This window comes from Rhinolophus hipposideros, assembly GCF_964194185.1.
Source record: "Rhinolophus hipposideros genome assembly, chromosome: 12".
In the NCBI taxonomy this organism is placed as follows: Eukaryota; Metazoa; Chordata; class Mammalia; order Chiroptera; family Rhinolophidae; genus Rhinolophus; species Rhinolophus hipposideros.
The window spans coordinates 34031100-34050794 of record NC_138058.1 but is presented as its reverse complement, the minus strand read 5'-3'; the positions used below and the strand labels follow the sequence as shown (position 1 = coordinate 34050794).

At 33.4% G+C, this 19695-nt stretch overlaps 1 protein-coding gene across 5 annotated transcripts in view; it reads right to left on the bottom strand.

Annotated features, from left to right (window-relative positions):
- Positions 1 to 19695, bottom strand: part of USP34 (ubiquitin specific peptidase 34) — a 214361-nt gene that overhangs the window by 57043 nt on the left and 137623 nt on the right. For all 5 annotated transcript variants that reach the window (XM_081069154.1, XM_081069153.1, XM_081069152.1 and 2 more), the window contains 9 exons: positions 14697 to 14897; positions 11772 to 11854; positions 8011 to 8051; positions 7744 to 7868; positions 6236 to 6388; positions 4890 to 4994; positions 3459 to 3514; positions 3241 to 3361; positions 390 to 573 (listed from right to left, as the gene is read on the bottom strand). In XM_081069154.1, coding sequence (XP_080925280.1) covers positions 390 to 573; positions 3241 to 3361; positions 3459 to 3514; positions 4890 to 4994; positions 6236 to 6388; positions 7744 to 7868; positions 8011 to 8051; positions 11772 to 11854; positions 14697 to 14897 — 1069 coding nt within the window. The remainder of the gene's footprint in view (positions 1 to 389; positions 574 to 3240; positions 3362 to 3458; positions 3515 to 4889; positions 4995 to 6235; positions 6389 to 7743; positions 7869 to 8010; positions 8052 to 11771; positions 11855 to 14696; positions 14898 to 19695) is intronic.

Genomic DNA, 19695 nt, shown 5'->3' with positions numbered 1-19695 from the left:
CATAGTAAAACTAATTCATTCCCTAAAAATTCAAAGGACTGTCTGTCACAACTTGATTTTACTTAACCAAAAAGTGCTTAAGTATTTTAGGTATCTATAAAATGTTCTTCTCATCTGTTTTTTTCTTTCTTTTTTTTAATTAGTTTCAGATGTACAAAACAATGTAATAGACATTTACCATTTATACCCCTCACACAGTGATAACTCGCCTGCCCTCATCTGTGTTTTTTAAAAAAACAATTTTTACTTTTTAACTTCAGTAATATCCTAGCAACAATAGTTTATAATGGTAAAGTGTGTGAATAGTTAATTCTTTCTTTAAACCATTCCCTCCTCAAATCTCATTTCTCATACAAAATTCACAAAGATTAAAGGAAAAGAATGCTTACACTGCATGTGTTGTGCCATAACCCAGTTATGTATTAGCCTGTAGTTCTCAACAGATCCCTTTACCATCTCTACTAACAAATCATAAGCAGCAGCTCTTGAAGAATGTGATTTGCACTTTGGCTGTTGTCTATCTTTCAGACTAGGCAACAAAAACAGGAGATTGAAGATATCTCTTAAGAATTCCTGGAAAAAAAGAGAAAGACCAAGTATAACATCTAAACGTGAATATTAATTATATTCCAAATATAATGAATAACTTACAAAGTAAACTAGGTCATATGACAATCTAAAATTTACTAAAAGACTCCTAAAAACTTAAAGCAGCATCATATACTATCATCTGAAAGTCTTCCCAATGTTCGTTTCTCTTACAGAAAACAGAATGGGTAGATCAACTTCACTCTTACCTCCCTCTTGACACATAATATAGCTTCTTCTTACCGATTCTCATCGACAATGCTATTATTTTACACTCTATTAAGTGACCAAAAGTTTTTGTTAAGGACTCATTACGCCTTATCTTGACTGCCTGTGCCTTTACTTAAGTTTCTCCTTATTTCACTCTAATAATAATGGTAGTGGCAACAGCAGCAAAAGCAGCAACTTAGTCAAAATGAAAACTTTTAAGTGCCAGATAATATTCAAAGGTCCCCAAACGAAAAACATTAAGAACCTTGCCTGGAGTCATCGAGTTGGCAGGTACCAGAGTCAGGATTTAAGACACCAAGCCCTTAACTTCTACACCAGTGAAGTTCAAACTGAGGTGCAAGGTTTTACCATGTAAAGTACATTTCAGATGTACTTTTTCCTAAATTTGATCTGCCTGAGAAAGGGTCACTTTTCCCATTTGTTCCTTCTTAACTTTCTTTGGTAAAGTAGCAAAGGACCAATTATTTTCCTCACCCATCTCAAACACTATGGTACATTGTTCTGGGGTTAAAACCTCCTGGGGTATTGCATGGAAAAAAAGTAATATACTTAAGACTGAGACTCTGCTATCCCTAGGAAGGTCAGATTGTAAGATTGGTCCTTGGCTGTCATCTGGAAACATGCATGGTAAACAGTTCCCTCCTCTGATATAAAACTTTCCCTAAGTGATAAAAGTGGCTCACTGTGCCAGTTTGTATTTGGTTTATGCTGAATAACTACTTTCTATCTTGGAGTCTGAAATTTCAGTGATTGTGGTAAGTTATGCAAACACTATGTGCCTACAAGACCCACCACAATAAAAACTCTGGACTCCTAGGCTCAAAAGAACTTTCCTGGTAGACAACACCTTACATGTATTTAACACTCATTGCTGGGGGAATTAATCATATCCTGTGCAACTCCATTGGGACAGAACTCTTAGAAGCGTGTACCTGGTATCTACCAGACTTGGCCCCATACTTTTCTTTTGCTGATTTCATTTTGTATAGCCGTTTGTAAAGTGATGTATTCTGATTTAAATGAATCAAATTTACTTTTAATAGTATATATAAGTATAATGGGACAGGTGTGTAAAGATGTTCCCTGCAGTTCTTTTTTTTACAACTAGTACCATGTCAATAAAGATTTCCCTCTTTGTATTTAATTTTTTAAATTTTTCTTCTTTAATGTATTTGTTTTTAAAATGAAGACAGCAGATCACATAATCTTACTTGCATAATATAAATTATATATTTGTGTATTTAATATATCCACAGAAAGTCCTGGAAGGCCATGACCAAAAAAGCATCATGGGAAATTGAACTATACCCAAGGTGCCCAAAAAAATGTATTTAAGTGGATACTTTGGTCAACATTGCTCAAGCAGTAGTTCGCTGTAATCAGAAGTATCTGGACAATGATGGTAACCACCATGAGCACCTCTTGTAATTGCAGAAGTCAAACATGACTTGTATTCATCTTTTGTTATTGGTATATATTGAGTATTACAAATTTAATAGTTTTCCTTTCTTAAAATGTGTACACATTTTTTTTGAACCCTCTGTATATAGGTATCTTCTCTTGGTAATATCTAAATTTTTATTCTTTATTTACAGTAGTTGTTGCTTTGGTGTTATCAGAAAAATAAACACATTTATATTTTAGAATAAAAGTTATGTATTGGTTTATATGTAAGACTTCAATCAGCAAGACTATAATTCAATCAAATTATTCCCAGTAATGGAAATTATCCCCAGTAATGGAAAACTATAAAAAAGACCTACAAGAAATAGCACAGGAAGGAGCTTTGTGGAACAGGGGAAGTGGCACAGATCTAAGATTGATAAGACTGTCACCCAAGATATCTCAAGAACCCTTAGTGTATGCCCATGGGGACAATATTCCATCCTTTTGGTTATTCCTGTTTCCTAACACAATCAGTGACCTCAAGAAAATAATCTTGCGAACCATAACTAATTTACTCACTGCAGGCAATGACAAAAGTACCAACGGAAGAGTTAATAATTTAATCTAAAGAGTAATTAGACATTTGTTGGTGTAGGGTCACTAAGTGTACCAACTATTCAGTAATAGATTTTATGTCAATAGGTTTTTAAAATTTGAAGCCAGTAACATACTCTAAAATGACTATTTACTAATTCCACTGTGTAAGTTATTAGTTCAAAATATTCAATCCTACAAAACTGTACCATTAAAGTAGAGGTGGTCTCTCTCTCAATAGTCACAGGAAGTAAAATTTGTTTCTGCATTCTAAAAACAAGCCAAAAATTTATATTCTGGGTTCACTTTATTCAAAGTTCACTTATCCTGCCAGCAATCAAGTTCTAGCAAACTTAACGTTTGCATGCTTGAGAAAATTACACATATCCACATACAATTTGGATATATTTCATATAGACCTTTGGATGTCTTAATACCAACCTGTCCTTCCCTTGAAAATTTAAAGGGTGGTTTGTGTTTAATGACACTTGTTGCAAGCCTGAGGAGTCCCGTAAGCCCATCATCTTCTATATTACCGTCCTGATGATCAAGGATCTCCCTGCTACAAAAAAGAATAAAAGCAAAACAAGACAGTTCACATAATTATGTCCTTTATCTTTCCTCAACAATGTAATTGTCAATTTCACATCAAATTTTACCTTCGAATACAGTCAGCCAAATGTCGTGCCAAAGCATCTAAGTCAAGGAGTGTTGTCTTAATACAAAGAGAAAATATAAAATTCAAATATAAATTTTAATGTTCAGCAGTTCAGAGATTATTAACACAACAAAAAATATTTTCTTTGTAAGTAACAAGAATTAGGTTCATCCAAATTCATTAATCTACCTATTAAATAATAACTCATATATAATATAAATTAATAAAATTATAATTGTGAACACATCATTGATAGTCTTTCAAAAAAGACACAATAGAATGTCAGTAATACACTGTGATAGTCACAGCAATTTATTGAAAGTCACAGGATTGTTGTTGTTTTCTTTTTCTTTAACAATTTTATTGAGATGTAATTCACATAATATACAATTCACCACTAAGGTTTGTTTTTAACACCGCCTTTAAACTAGGCTTTAAAAATAAACTTCAATGTATAGTTAAACATTTCAGAAAACTTTAATTCTCATTGTAACTGAGCAAACAAAAGATTTTGTAAAATCGAACTCAATATAGGAGGATTTTCAAAGAAACTCAGATCTCTATGAAGGAAAATAACTTTGGCAAGCAAGAAATAATAGATTCCTACTTTAAATGGGCAATCCCAGGTGTTAAAAATAATCAATGTTTATCTGGCATCAATATTTTATGAATAATGAAGTAAATTAAAACGTTAAGTATTTTTATAATTATTTCTCAAATGAAAAGTTAAAAAACTAAGAATTCAGATGTAAAACTGTTTCTTAAAAGTAGTAAGTGCAAACACTGCAGGATATTTTAAATGTAAAGTGCATATATTGCACATTGAAATGCATAAAAAATTGAGAGAAATATATCTTCTTCAAGTGTTTTTGATTTTCTCTGAAATCATTTAGATGCATTTTCGCTTACTAAATTTATAAAGGAGAAAAAATAAAAGAGTTTATGTGACAAGTTTGTCTTTGAAATTAACTTGTTTTAAACATTTCTTTGGATGAAAATGTTTTAGTCTAGTCTGAGAAAAATAGATCAACAAACTGATAGTGTTTCTTTGGCTTAAAATAACTTGTATTTTAATTACAATTTTATTTTACATTCAGAATTCTGAATCTATATTCTATTACAGAAACCTGTTAATAAAATTTAAAGTCTAAATTTCACATTTCAAGTAAGATTTTATATCCACAAATCTTACTCAGAAGACACAACAAACTACTTATAGGTACCATATGAAGACATTTCAACAAAGATCAAAGTAAAAAGAAGAAAGGAATCAGAGCAGAACAAAAAGATAAAATACATAAGAAAACTGATGACATTTTCAACTCATTATAGATTGACAAAAATGCTTTTAATAAGGATATATAAAGTTAAGAACACACATGTATATAATTCATTTCTATTAACAAGTTTATATATAATTTCCTGAACATACCTGACTAGCGTCCTTTATATGTATGTTGTCAACTAATTTGCACAACAACCAAAAATACTCTTTACATCCAGGTTTTAACATTGGTTCTTCTTCATAATCATCTATCTATTAAAAAAAATTTAACTTTGTGAAAACATTTTAAAAAAGGAAATAAATTATAATATATTTAAGAAACTACCGGCTTTATGAAAAAAATTAAATCCCAAGACAAACTAAACAGTATTCAAAATTTAACAAAAAAATGAAGAGAACACTCCTAGTTTCTGTAAAATGGAATAAATAGGTATGTAAGTGAATAATATGAGAACTCTCAGAAAAACATCACACTCAAATTACTTATAACCTACTTGGAAAATACATGAATAATGTATAATGCTAAATAATATGATAAGAATTAAGAATTCAATATAAATGTGGCAACAAAAGAAACCTGTAGAACATGAGTATATATATAAATCTACCTACATGCGATGGCCTATCATACCATGTTTCCCTGAAAATAAGACCTGGTCGAACAATCAGCTCTAATGCGTCTTTTGGAGCAAAAATTAATATAAGACCCGGTATCTATCATATCATATCATATCATCATATTATATCATATCACATCATATTACATCATATCATATATCATATCATATCTCATATCCTATGAGACTTGTTCTTATAGTATAGTAAAATAAGACCAGGTCTTATATTAATTTTTGCTCCAAAAGATGCATTAGAGCTGATGGTCTGACTAGCTCTCATTTTTGGGAAAACAGGGTAGTTTTGCAATCTGAAAAATAGAAAGAACACATATTTCTTACATAGTCAATGATAGATTAATATGGAGGAGAAAAATGTAAATCCTATGATGTATTTCTGGGACTAGTAAAACTTATTAATGGGCTCTGGATTTATTATATGATAGAAGTCTTTTACAAGGATAGTATATACACAGCAGCAGGGAAGGAAATTGAAAATTCAAAATATCATCATTTTAAAAAAACAACCTGTGTAACAATGAGAAGAAAGCTACATTTATGATGTTTCTATCATTCAACTTATTAATACAAGGCCCAGACCCTAGTAAGAACAGATGCTATTTCCAAACAGAATAACCATGAGGGATCCCACAGAGCTGAAATTAAAGCACACAGATTCCATCCCTAGGTGTAACATGGACAGAATTATGTCACAACACTGTCACTTTAAGAACTATGTTAACTATTATCCTCTTGGTAAAAACTATACAGTAAACAAGTACTCAAAATTACTGCAAGGATATAATACAATGATAAACCTGAAGCAAAGAAAACTGCAGAAACAGAAACTGCTCCTGAACATTCACAGTAAAATCTTACCCTGATAGGTTTGAGTGCTTGAGCATCAGGAAGAAATTTCAACAACGTTGAGGCAGCCAATAGCAGAAAAGAACGATTGATTGAGTCTCCTCCATCCAGCCCTGACAGAGATAACTTATAAAGACCATTGCAAGACTCATGACGGACTGCAGTCTAAATGAAAAACCAAGTTCCAAAGACAGTCTGAGTTAGTGTTAAAAAGTTAATATTAAGATTACTATCTTGCCAAAAATAACATGTTAGGTGGCTTCTTTAGTAATAGCTCTTAAAATATTCTGATCACATACTCATGCATATAAATAACATGATCAAATAAAGTATCCCAAAGTATACAGTGATATGTAAAAACGTATTTTAGAAATCCCAAATATGGGTATAAAATAAAACCAAATACAACAAAAGACAAATACAAAAGGGATTGAGGAGAGGATATTCATAACAACTTATTTACAAGATTAAGTAACAGGATAAAAGTAACAGGATAAAACATTTTCAGAGCTAGAAGCAATTTAGAAAGTACTTAAACTAGAACACTTTACAGATTCTAAGGGACTTGCCCAAATGTCACAATGGTTATTTGGGACAGATCCAGAACAACAACCTAAGGATAAACTCTAATTAAACAGAAAAAGCAAAAGAAACTTCTCTAAAATATAAATTACCAAAATAAACACTCAAGTCCTCCACCTCTGGAAAAAAGCAATTAAAAAATAAAACAAAATAGGGGCCAGCCCGGTGGCTCAGGCGGTTAGAGCTCCACGAGCCTAACTTCGAAGGCTGCCGGTTCGATTCCCACATGGGCCAGTGGGCTCTCAATCACAAGGTTGCCAGTTCAATTCCTCGAGTCCCGCAAGGGATGGTGTGCTCTGCCTCCTGCAACTAAAGACTGAACATGGCACCTTGAGCTGAGTTGCCTCCAGGATGGATCAGTTGTTGGTTGGAGCCCGGGCTCTCAACCGCAAGGTTGCCAGTTCGACTCCAGCAAGGGATGGTGGGCTTAGCCCCTTGCAACTAACAACCTCAACTGGACCTGGAGCTCAGCTGCGCCCTCCACAACTAAGATTGAAAGGACAACAACTTGAAGCTGAATGGCACCCTCCACAACTAAGATTGAAAGGACAACAACTTGACTTGGAAAAAAAGTCCTGGAAGTACACACTGTTGTTCCCCAATAAAGTCTTGTTCCCCTACCCCAATAAAATCTTTAAAAAAAACCACACAAAACAAAATAAAAAACCCAAAGTAAAATAATCACTCTGTAAACAAGTATTTCAGAAAAAGACAAATATGAATGTTACAAAATATTTAATATTCGCACTACACTTAAGTTACCTACTTCAAAACACTCTAGATCTTAAAAGGATTAAATAAGCACATTCCAGATAATGTGATATTTATGGAACTATGTCTGTCCATTTGTTTCCATTAGCTCTTTTTCATTATCAATGCCAATAATACTATGAAAAAATATGAAGAGTAACAGCAGTAATCTTCAATATTTATCTTACCTCAGGAATAAGGAGGGTCAATTTCTTTAGCCAATCTTGTAAATGATCACTATCAGCAAGGCTAGACTTCACTAAAGAACAGCAATGAGCCCAACTCACCAAGAGCCACATTGAATAATGTGAAACTAAAGAAAAATTAGAAAAAAATGACTGTAAGGGCTTGTGCTATAAAGAAAACACAATGTTCATTATTAAAGATATTATATATAAATGTATCTAGCTATCCAAATCTATACCTATTAAAAATTAATTTTTTTGAACCCTTACCTTCATGTCTAGACCTGTGATCAGACTGAGCTTTCAAAACTCTGTAAAATAAAAACACGCCACCACTAATTAAATTCAACAATGAATTAACAATAACTCAATTTATTACCATATATTCTTAAAGTAAATACCACTCTCCCTCCAAAAGATTTGACTTTTAAGAAAGCTACTGTTATTTTTTTCCTATGGTCTTTCTATCTTTTATTTTAAAAATCATTGGGAAAATCTTACAATAGCAAATACCAATTGAATGTTCACATTTAATAAACAAAATTTGAGTGAATCCAACCGAATCCAACTGACTGAAATAAGTGAACCCTCAAAAACTGCTCATGATTTAGTTACTAAAAATATGTGTATTACAAAAAGTAAGGCTATAACAGTTTCAAGTGAAAAAAAAGTATTAACATAAAACACCCTTCCTTTGACAGAAGAAAAATTCTGAGATGTCCTAAATTCAATTACAGTGGGCCAGAGGGAGAGAGACAGAAAGGGACGAAGTATTTAACCAGTTATTAGCCGTGGGCCAACTAACAAGAGACTGGTCATATTCCTGAACGTATACTGAAGCTTTGAATCAACTTCTGTAGCAACCACCAGAAGCCACCAATCCTGCTTAAACATAAACTTTTGCGACTGTTGCCTGAAACTAATCAAAAGTAGTTAATATTTCTTCCTTAGGGACTATGTACAAATCCTAGAACAGCCACCACTTTACCTTTTATCACCCACCCCCTTATCTATAGCCAATGTAAATTTTTTTCAAAGCAACTTATATCTTTCTTCCTCAAAACGTAATATATAAAAGAGCCCATCAACTCTAGGAGGGTGGACATGTTGCTACTCCAACTAGGCCTGCTCCTGGTGGTTTAAACGTCTTGTCCGAGGACCTGGTCCTTTTCTGGCTAGTACTTGGCTAAATAAGCTGTTTCTTTCAGAAAAGCTTTCGGCCATGAAGTTTCTGTTTAACACTCTTGTATTGTTAACACCAATTTCTATCAGGAATGGTTAAAAGCAAATTATTAAAAAGTAGAGAAAACTGAATAGTTTAATTTTGTATTATTTCACCTCCAGTTTTTTCCATGATACTTTTAGTAACTTCAATGGAAAAATGTATTATCTCAATTTAAAGAAAACTTGAAATTTTTATTTTTAACAAAATGATTAAATGATTGGATTATTTGCCTTACAAATAAGTTGTTTAAGAAAAAAAGCACCACCTCTGACTCCCCACTTTGCTATAATTCATATAGACACCTTTCAAAATCTCAAAAAGCAAGATTCACCCAAATTATTATTTAAAGTAAAAGAAACTAAGAAGTTAAAACTTTACAAATCAAGTCTTTGGCCATGTTACATGTTGAATTTTTATCATACCGGTATAATATACTTCACTTTACCAGAGCAACCACCCAACCACCTTTGAAATATGTACCATTAGAAAATTTTTGATAACACAGGCAAAAGTTTGTTGTAGCTGCCTTAATTGGTAAAATCTCTTAACAGTATAAACTGAAGGTGAGAGCCTATGAAAAGGTAATGGTGCAGAAACAGGAGCTGAGAAAACACAGGGATGGGGTGGGGGAGCTCACATTACAAAAATATAGTGAGTTCTTTAAGAATGGAACTGGTGGAAGGAAAACGAGAATTGCCACAGAGTGAACCAGCTTGAATAGCAACAGCTGTTATCAAATCTACACATTTATTTTTCATTGTGTGAGGTTAACAAAGTGAACAAAAAGCAGACCACAGCAGTCACTGAATTGCCTTAACTCACTATATTGTAGTGTGTGGGATCCTGATGTAGAGTGTGTGTTAGAGGATGAAGAGGAAGAGTTAAGAATTATTAAGCTGGAGAGTAATTGGTGGTTGAGATGTAAAATGTGTTTTATCATACAAATCAAGGGCATGTTATAGCACTTTCTTCATTTCCCCATGTTAATAAATGTGTTAAGTTTCACTAACAACGAGGTATGGTACTTGGCACTGAAAATATAATGGTGAGCAAAATCAGATACAGTTTGTATAGAACTTAAGAGTCTAGTGGGGTAAAGCAGATACTAATCAAGTAATGAATGTGAATTCAATTGAGACAGACACTATAGAAAAGTACATTAAAGTAATCATGCTATTTATATGCAACCGTTGCCATGAAGGTGACTTTTAAAAGTATCTAAAAATAGCCAATTAGCTATTAGCCATAAATAAAGTTAAGCACTTTTAAAGGTGTTTACACTAGCTTTATAAATCATTTGCATACTATGGCAAACTTTAGCCCACATAACACCTACAGAATACTTGGAAATTAATTTTACATACTTTAACATACTTTATGTGGTTATGTAAGGCATACAGTCAGGTCCCCATGTATTAGCCAGCAATTATCATATTTGAATTCCTATATTGAAATTTTGCACATTTAAAAAAATTTCCAACACAGCCCAAATAAATGGAATTATATTGCATGCTTTAACTATATTCTTATAAACACATTTCCAGCTCTGTTCACCAGGGCCTAGAAGCAAAGAAATACTAGTAGCATTGAGTACATCAAGCACCTATATTTTGTAGGTTCCCACCAACAGGAACTAGGGCTTTCTTAAAGAAATGACTGATTGATTCTAGAACAAAGGGAATTTACAAGCCTGGAAGATCTTGTAGTAACAGGAAAAAAAACATTCCTCCCCTCTCTGCCAAATAATGGGTTATGTCAAAAGACACATGAACAAAGTTTGAAGAGACCAACTCATGTATAGCTTGGGCAAAGTGAATAGTAATGAATTACAACTTGTAAATGAAACAAAAAAAATCCACAAATCCAAATTGATATTAAATAAAGTGAGGAAGAGAAAGCCCTTCCTCAAAATAAGATGTCAACTAATAAGCATAAAATGGGAAGAGTTCGAAAATTACTAGTTTGTAAACATACCAATATTTAATTCAGGCAAGAATCATCACTAAATGCTAAAAATCAAGGAATGAAAATTTTATTAGGAAATTTAAGTAGCTGCAAAATATCTTCCCAGAGGTTACTTTTAATTACAAAGAAAAAATCAGAAACCTTACTGTAGAGAAACCTGCAGGAAACCAGATTAAGTGATCAAAATTAATATCACTAATAATGGGACAAACAGACATCACCAGTATGTACTGGGAAAGACACGTATTCCTGCTAAAATGTATAATCTGAATCTAATCATGAGGAACAATCAGGAAAACCTAAATCGAAAAGTGTTTTATAAAATAGTTGGTCTGTACTACTAAGAAACATCAATATCATCAAAGAAGGACAAAGAAGGTCCCTTGATTAAAGGAAATAGAACAAATATGACAACTAAAGCAATACATATTGAGACAATTTGAGTATCAATTGTATATTAGATAACAGTATTATATCAATGTTAAATTTTGTAAATTTGAATATTTTACTCTAGCTGTTAAGAAAATGCTTGGTCTGTAGAGATACACATCAAAAGTTATTTATGAGTAAATGGTCATAATGTCTAAAACTTACTCTCAAAGATTCAGGACAATATGTAAATAGATGTGTTCCCACAGACACACAAAGAAAATATGTGCTCATGAGCATGAGATAAAAACAGGCAAAATGTTGATAATATGCAAATCTAGATAAGCGATATGAGATTCATTAAAACACCATAACAATTTTTCTGTTAAGTATTACATTTTTTCAAAATGAAGTTTTAAAACACATATTCTTACTACAAATATATACATAAATTATGATGAAAACTTCATACCTAGGAGCCAGATTATCGTATGTATAAGCAACAGACATAAGTCTCTGAATCAAACTGGTTCCTTGCACGAGTAGAAGAAATACCTTTAAAACATAAAACATTAAAAAAAAATCCTTAAATATATTAAAACACAAAAATGCATTTTTCACCCACGACTCCAAATTATTTTAATTTTTATCAATGAGAAGGAATATCCCAAAAATGGCTATTTGAAAATACTGTACAAATATCAAATATTAGAAAACCAGCTTTTTTTTTTCTCTTTAAAAATATTCTTTAGAAATTTTTTTTATTAGTTTCAGGTGTACAAAACAATGTAATAGTTAGATATTTATACCCCTCACAAAGTGATAACCCTCCTCCCCCAATCTACTATCTCTCTGACATCGTATATAGCTGTTACAGTTCCACTGACTCTATTCCTTAAGCTGTACTCCACATCCTGTGACTATATATATAAATAAAATTATAATTGACATTCAGCTTCAGCTTCAGGTGTACACTTCACTGGTTAGGCACCTACACCGTCCATGAAGTGGTCTCCCTAATAAGACAAGTGTCCATAGGATACCCTACAAAATCTTTACATTATTATATTCCCCAAACTGTCTTTTGTATCCCCATGGCCATCATGTAAAACCAGGATTTTTTTAACCAAACTTAAGAACAGCAAATTAAAAAAATATATATGTGTGTGTGTGTATATATATATATATATATACACACACACACATATATATATATTCAAAATTTAGAAATACACAGGCAAAACTATTCTTTACTTGTGATCCAGAGTCTCTACATGTCACCCAATTGGGTGAGAAAAATATTATATATTACTTATTAATGGTTTTGGGGGGGGGGGTTTGAAAAATTAAATATTTTTTAATTTTTGAAATAAGAAAAAAAAAAAAAGTTAAGCAGTGGCCGATTCCTTAACCATCCTGAAATAAATATAGAAAAGCAATATATCAGAAATACAGAGCATGGATTCTAGAATAAAAATTCTGAGGTTCAATGTTTAGTTTATTAATTTTCCAGCTGCATGATTCTAATAAACACTTCGTTTCTAAATCCTAGTTCTTCATCTATATAATAGGGGGGAAATTTTGCTAATTTAATTTTAAAATGTTCAATCCATTCTGTAGGTTGGAACCCACTTTGGGCACTTATTTCAGAAGGCACTGTTCCCATCCTGGAAATACTAGTCCAGTGCAGCAGGTAACATGGAAAACACTGTAACACAAGTATATGCAACATGCCAAATGTCAAAACAATGGAGCAGCAACTAAACCTGTCCCGGGCAAATCAGAAAGCTTCAAGAAAAACTGTTTAGGCTGGACATGAAAGCTGAATTTGGAATTTGATCCTTCTAAAATGCTATTCAGGACAACAAATGAAATAATGCATGACAGTAAATTATTAAAAGAATTACTATCTATAATATAGCAAAATTGATGGCTCTGTCTCCAGAATTAGTGTAACAAAAATTTTGTTCCAAACAGCTTAAATTTACATACTAAGCTCTAATTATTATGATAAACAAACAAATGGTAAAATATATTATGCACCTTTTGTAAACTATAAAAAGCTAACACTGGTTTGTGTGCAGGAAAGAACTCCAAAAAGATAACACAACATTATTAAATGGCAGTCACCCATGACTGGGGAGAAGATTCACTTGTATATTCCCATTTTTAGTAAGCATGTAACTACATACATTTTTTAAAAAACAAACATTCTTTTAAAAGCTCCACACATATGTATTTTATCTCAAGAGGAAATCACCAATAAGGATCAAAAGTTTTGAAAGTATTTAGTGACTTGATGGAAGGGAACACAATCAATTTGAGTTTTTTATATTATAACCTGGTAAGTTTATTCTGGAAAAAAATCAAAACATTTAGTAAGGTTAAAGCAAGTAGTTCACATACGCAACACCGCACAATTTAGATTATATTGTAGTTCCAGTGTCTCTTTTAATTGTATTAGTTGCAAATGATCTGGAATACCAGCACAGACCATTTTTCGCATTTAACTCCCAAAATTCCAAACGGAAAATATGCTTCAGGTTTCCATTTATATCAGCAGTTTCCAACCTATGATGACTACAATATTTTTGTATCAGTAATAACTCAATACCCTGATGTTTTCTGGGCAGGTATAAGGTGAGGCATCATTCTCAAAAGGTTTCAAAATGAGGAAGAGATTTCACGAAAAACTCGTCTTCATCTCTACCCACTTCCCAGTTCACTGATGGAAACACTGGAAAGGCAAATATTTGATTACAGAAACAAGACTCCACAGTCAAAAGTAATTCTAATTTTAATGCTGCATGTGCAAGTTATTGCACTGTTTTTTGCAGCTCAAAATCTACCATCCTATATACACATTTGCTCTCCAATTCTAGGGCTGGTATGCCACAAACTAAATTCCTGCTTTGCCAGCTGACTTCCTATTAGGTTCCATTAACCTAAGATAGTAGAGAGATTACTTCTTTGCTTTTTGTGTTAGCACCGTTGCAGAAGTATTTTACCCAGAAAAGGCAGCAGAAGCCTTTTCTCTGAAGCCTAAGCCCCAATTCAATGGGATCCCTCCTATGAGTATGCATATGTATAACGATTGATCGATCGATCAATATAGATATGTGTCAGTCCAAATAATGAACTCAAGCCTACAGATAACATTAAAATGCCACATAATTTATTCCTGAATTTTAGGTGATGAGCTGAAAAGCATTCTTGCTTCATAATTACTGCTCCTTTAAAATAAAGGCATTACTTCAGCTGTTAGGTCCTACTGTGGTAATCTTGGATAGCATTTCTTAGGCATTTGTATACTTCTTAACTTTGTAAAAATTAAAATGTACAAGCTCTCCTAAAACATAAATAGAATTACAATTTAATGTTAACTTTTGTACTTTACCTCTGTTAATCTTGGTATATGAAGACCCTTGGCATGATCACCAGCGGCCTTTCTTGATTTGCCAGGCCAAGTTCTTTTCCTATGGCTTTCTGCTATACCAGACCAGGCGAAGACATCATGATAAGCTAAATCCAAATCGGATGGATCTACTGCAAACTGGCATATTAACTTCAGCAGGCAAGCAAGACAGTCTAGCTGCCACTGTGGATAAGAAGAAAATGTCATTTCCTGATTTCCATTAATTTAGTAAGGTTCCTATACAACTTGAAATTAAAGGCCAGAAAATAAAAATAATTATAGCTAGTAATTATCCAAGTGCTACTGAGTTTTGCTGCTCATGTATTATGGTTAGTAAGAATCCAATTTTATAACAATGAAGGAAAAAAATCTATAGACACCAAGAGAGTATATTTATGAAACAGAAATGACACTTGCATTTGTATCATGAAAAAAACTTATAAATGTATGTAATAGAGACACAGCGTTTCTAAAAAATACTGTTCAAAATACATGATAATTTTTAAAAAATTATTAAAATGCTAACAAAGATATCATTTATCTACCAATAAAATGAATTGAAAAACACAGTAATGCAAATAGTTTCTCCACACAAGTGGCATATACTCTAATATTTTGGAGCCAAATAGTTCTAGAAAATAATTCAACTGATAATATTACATTTACATATGGACATTTAAAATAAAAATTTCTTTCATAAAATGTTAAGTGTTTGGTATTGATTTTAAAGCTCTAATTTAACATTTTTAAAGAAAAACTCTTCCTTTAAATAAATAAAAGATCAAGTGACGTCATCAAAATGGCGGCGTTAGGTGAGCCTCTGTAAAGCTTCCCTGGAATTTACAACTAATCGAACAACAATAACTCCACAAAGGACTCCCTGCACAGCAGACAGGCGAGACGAAGTGGCCCACTACTGAATTCACCTAAAGGTGGGAGAATCGCGCGAGCGGGGGAGGAGGGAAGGGAGAAGTGCGGAGACGGAGCCCCACGAACGCAGGACGCAGGCCTAGCTCAGTGCACCGAGCTCGCTGCATCCTGGAACTACCGCAGATGCGGGAGATGGATGAACTCGGACTGCTAGGGCTCCGCTTATGGCCCACAGGGCTAAGGGGGACTGTTAACAGAGGAGAAGCCTGTCTCCCAGGGAATCCCCCTATTGTGTGAGAAGCTGGAATAGTGCAGAGAAAACATAGCACTACTGTGTGAGAGAGGAAAGAAAAGGCTGCAGTCGGAGAGAAAATAAAACATTCTGCCAACAAGTACTGGAAAACAAAAGAAAGACCTCTTCCTATCACCCTGTTGCAGAAGCCCCTCCTGTAGATGTTTAGGAAGAGAAATAATAAATCAGTAATTGCCATGAATAACCAAGGCAACAAGACAGCTCAGAAAGAAAGTGAAAAGTCTCCAGAAAGGGAACTTAAAGATAAGGAAATATGTGACTTAAATGACAGAGAATTCAAGACTGCAGTTCTGAAAAAACTCAACGAGATGCAAGAAAACACAGAAAGGCAATTTAATGAACTCAGAAACGCAATCAAAGAACAACATGAGCATTTTACGAAAGAGACTGAAATTATAAAAAAGAACCCCATGGAATTTCTGGAGATTAAGAACTCAATAGAAGAAATTAAGAATGAAATAACCAGCTTAGGTAGTAGAGTTGACCAGATGGAGGGAAGAATCAGTGACATCGAAGATAGAAACCTGGAAATTAAACAGATGGAAGAAGAAAGAGATTTGAGACTTAAAAAAAATGAAAGAACTCTACAAAAACTTTCTGACTCTATCAGAAAGAGCAATGTAAGAATAATGGGCATACGAGAAGGAGAAGAAAGAGAGAAGGGAACAGAGAATATATTTAAAAAATTGTTGAGAACTTCCCAAACTTGTAGACAGAACTGGATCCTCAAATCTAAGAAGCAAACAGAACACCTAATTACCTCAATCCCAACAGGCCTTCTCCAAGGCACATTGAATTGAAGCTTTCTAAAATCAACAACAAAGAAAGAATCCTCAAGGCAGCCAGGGAAAAGAAGACGGTAACCTACAAAGGAAAGCCCATTACATTATCATCAGATTTTTCAGCAGAAACTCTACAAGCCACGAGGGAGTGGAACCAAATATTCAAATTATTGAAAGAGAGAAATTATGAGCCAAGAATAATATATCCAGAAAAGATATCCTTTAGATGTGAAGGAGGAATAAAGACCTTTCCAGACATACAGAAGCTGAGGGAATTTTCTAACACACGACCTGCACTACAAGAAATACAAAAGTAGGCTATTCGACCACCATCAACACGGACAAATTGTGGCAACATAAAAAGGGAGAGAGTAAAGGCCTGAACCGGAATATGGGAATGGAGAAAATCAGCGTGCTGAAGAAAATGGAATACTCTAAATATCAAACTTTCTTTTACATAAAATTAAGGGTAACAACTAAAAAAAAAATCCAGAACTGAAATACATACTGTAATAAAAGAAGAAACAGAGGGAAACATCATAGAATACCACCACACAGAAATAAAAGACAACAACAAAAAGGCAAAGAAACAATGGAGAGACAGCCTTACCAGAAAATAAAGATAGAATGACAGGAAACCCTCACGTATCAATAATCACCCTAAATGTAAATGGACTAAACTCACTAATAAAAAGGCACAGAGTAGCAGATTGGATCAAAAAACTAAACCCAACCATATGCTGTCTACAAGAGACACATCTCAGCTACAAGGATAAGCATAGACTCAAAGTGAAAGGGTGGAAATTGACACTCCAAGCAAATGGTACCCAGAGAAAATCAGGTGTAGTCATAATGATGTAAGATGAAACAGACTTCAGGGTGAAAAAAATAACAAGAGACAAAGATGGACATTTCATCATAGTAAAGGGGACTATACAACAAGAAGACATAACAGTCATCAATATTTATGCCCCCAATCAGGGAGCACCGAAATATACCAAGCAACTACTAACAGAACTAAAGGGAGAAATTGACCAAAACACAATTATACTAGGGGACTTAAATACATCATTGACAGCTATGGATAGATCATCCAAACAGAACATAAATAACGAAATAGCAGCCCTAATTGACACATTAGATGAAATGGACATAATTGACATACATAGAGCACTTCATCCTAAAACATCAGACTATACATTCTTTTCTAGTATACATGGAACATTCTCAAGGATAGACCATATATTGGGACACAAAATCAGCCTCAGCAAATTTAAGAAGATTGAAATCATACCAAGCATATTCTCTGATCACAAAGCTTTGAAATTGGATATCAACTGCGAAAAGAAAGCAGGAAAAAACACAAATACATGGAGATTAAAAAACATACTTTTAAAGAATGACTGGGTCAAAGAAGAAATTAGGAGAGATCAAAAGATACATAGAAACAAATGACAATGAAAATACATCCTACCAAAATTTTTGGGATGCAGCGAAAGCAGTTTTAAGAGGCAAATTTACATCATTACAGGCCTATCTCAAGAAACAAGAAAAATCCCAAATAAATAACCTCATGTTACACCTTAAAGAACTAGAAAAAGAAGAATAAATGAAACCCAAGGTCAGCAGAAGAAAGGAAATAACAAAAATCAGAGCAGAACTAAATGAAATAGAGAACAAAAAGACAATAGAAAAAAATGTGACAGAGCTGGTTCTTTGAAAAGATTAACAAAACTGACAAATCCTTGGCTAGATTTACTAAGACAAAAAGAGAGAAGACACTAACAAAATCAGAAATGAAAAAGGGGAAGTTATCACAGACACCACAGAAATACAAAGGATCATCCAAGAATCCTATGAAGGACTATATGCCACCAAATTCAATAACCTAGAAGGAATGGACAAGTTCTTTGAAACATACCCTTCGTAGGCTGAACCATGAAGAACTGGAAAATCTAAACAGACAGATCACCAGTAATGAAATTGAATCAGTCATCCAAAACCTTCCCAAAAGCAAAAGTCCTGGACCAGGTGGCTTCACCAGTGAATTCTACCAAACCTTCAAAGAGGATCTAATACCAATCCTGCTCAAACTCTTCCAAAAAATTGAACAAGAGCAGTACTCCCTAACTCATTTTATGAGGCCAACATTACCCTGATACCAAAATCTGGTAAGGACAACACACAAAAAAGAAAACTACAAACCCATATCTCTGATGAATACAGATGCAAAAATCCTAAACAAACTTCTAGCAAATAGAACACAACAAGATTATTCACCAAGACCAAGTGGGCTTCATCCCCAGGGCACAAGGATGGTTCAACATCTGCAAATCCATCAACGTGATACATCACATAAACAAAATAAAGGACAAAAATCATGATTACATCAATTGATGCAGAAAAAGCATTTGACAAGATACAACATCCATTTATGATTAAAACATTTAATAAAATAGGTATAAAAGAAAAATACCTTAACATAATAAAGGCCATATATGACAAACCTTCAGCTAATCTCATAATTAATAGTGAAAAACTAAAGCCCTTTGCTCTACGTTCAGGAACACGACAGGGCTGTCCCCTATCACCTCTGCTTTTCAACATAGTGTTGGAAGTCCTTGCCAGAGCAATTAGGCAAGAGAAAGAAATAAAAGGCATCCAAATTGGGAATGAAGAAGTTAAATTGTCACTCTTTGCAGATGACATGATGCTATCTATATATAGAAAACCCTAAAGACTCCACCAAAAAGCTATTGGAAATAATCAATGATTACAGTAAAGTTGCCGGCTACAAAATCAGTGTACAAAAGTCCATTGAGTGCTGAAAGACCTACATGCTGAAAACTATAAGACATTTTTAAAAGAAACTGAAGAAGACACAAAAAAATGAAAAGACATTCCATGCTCATGTATTGGAAGAATCAACATAGTTAAAATGGCCATATTACCCAAAGCAATATACAGATTTAATGCAATCCCCATCAAAATCCCAATGGCATTTTTTAAAGAAATA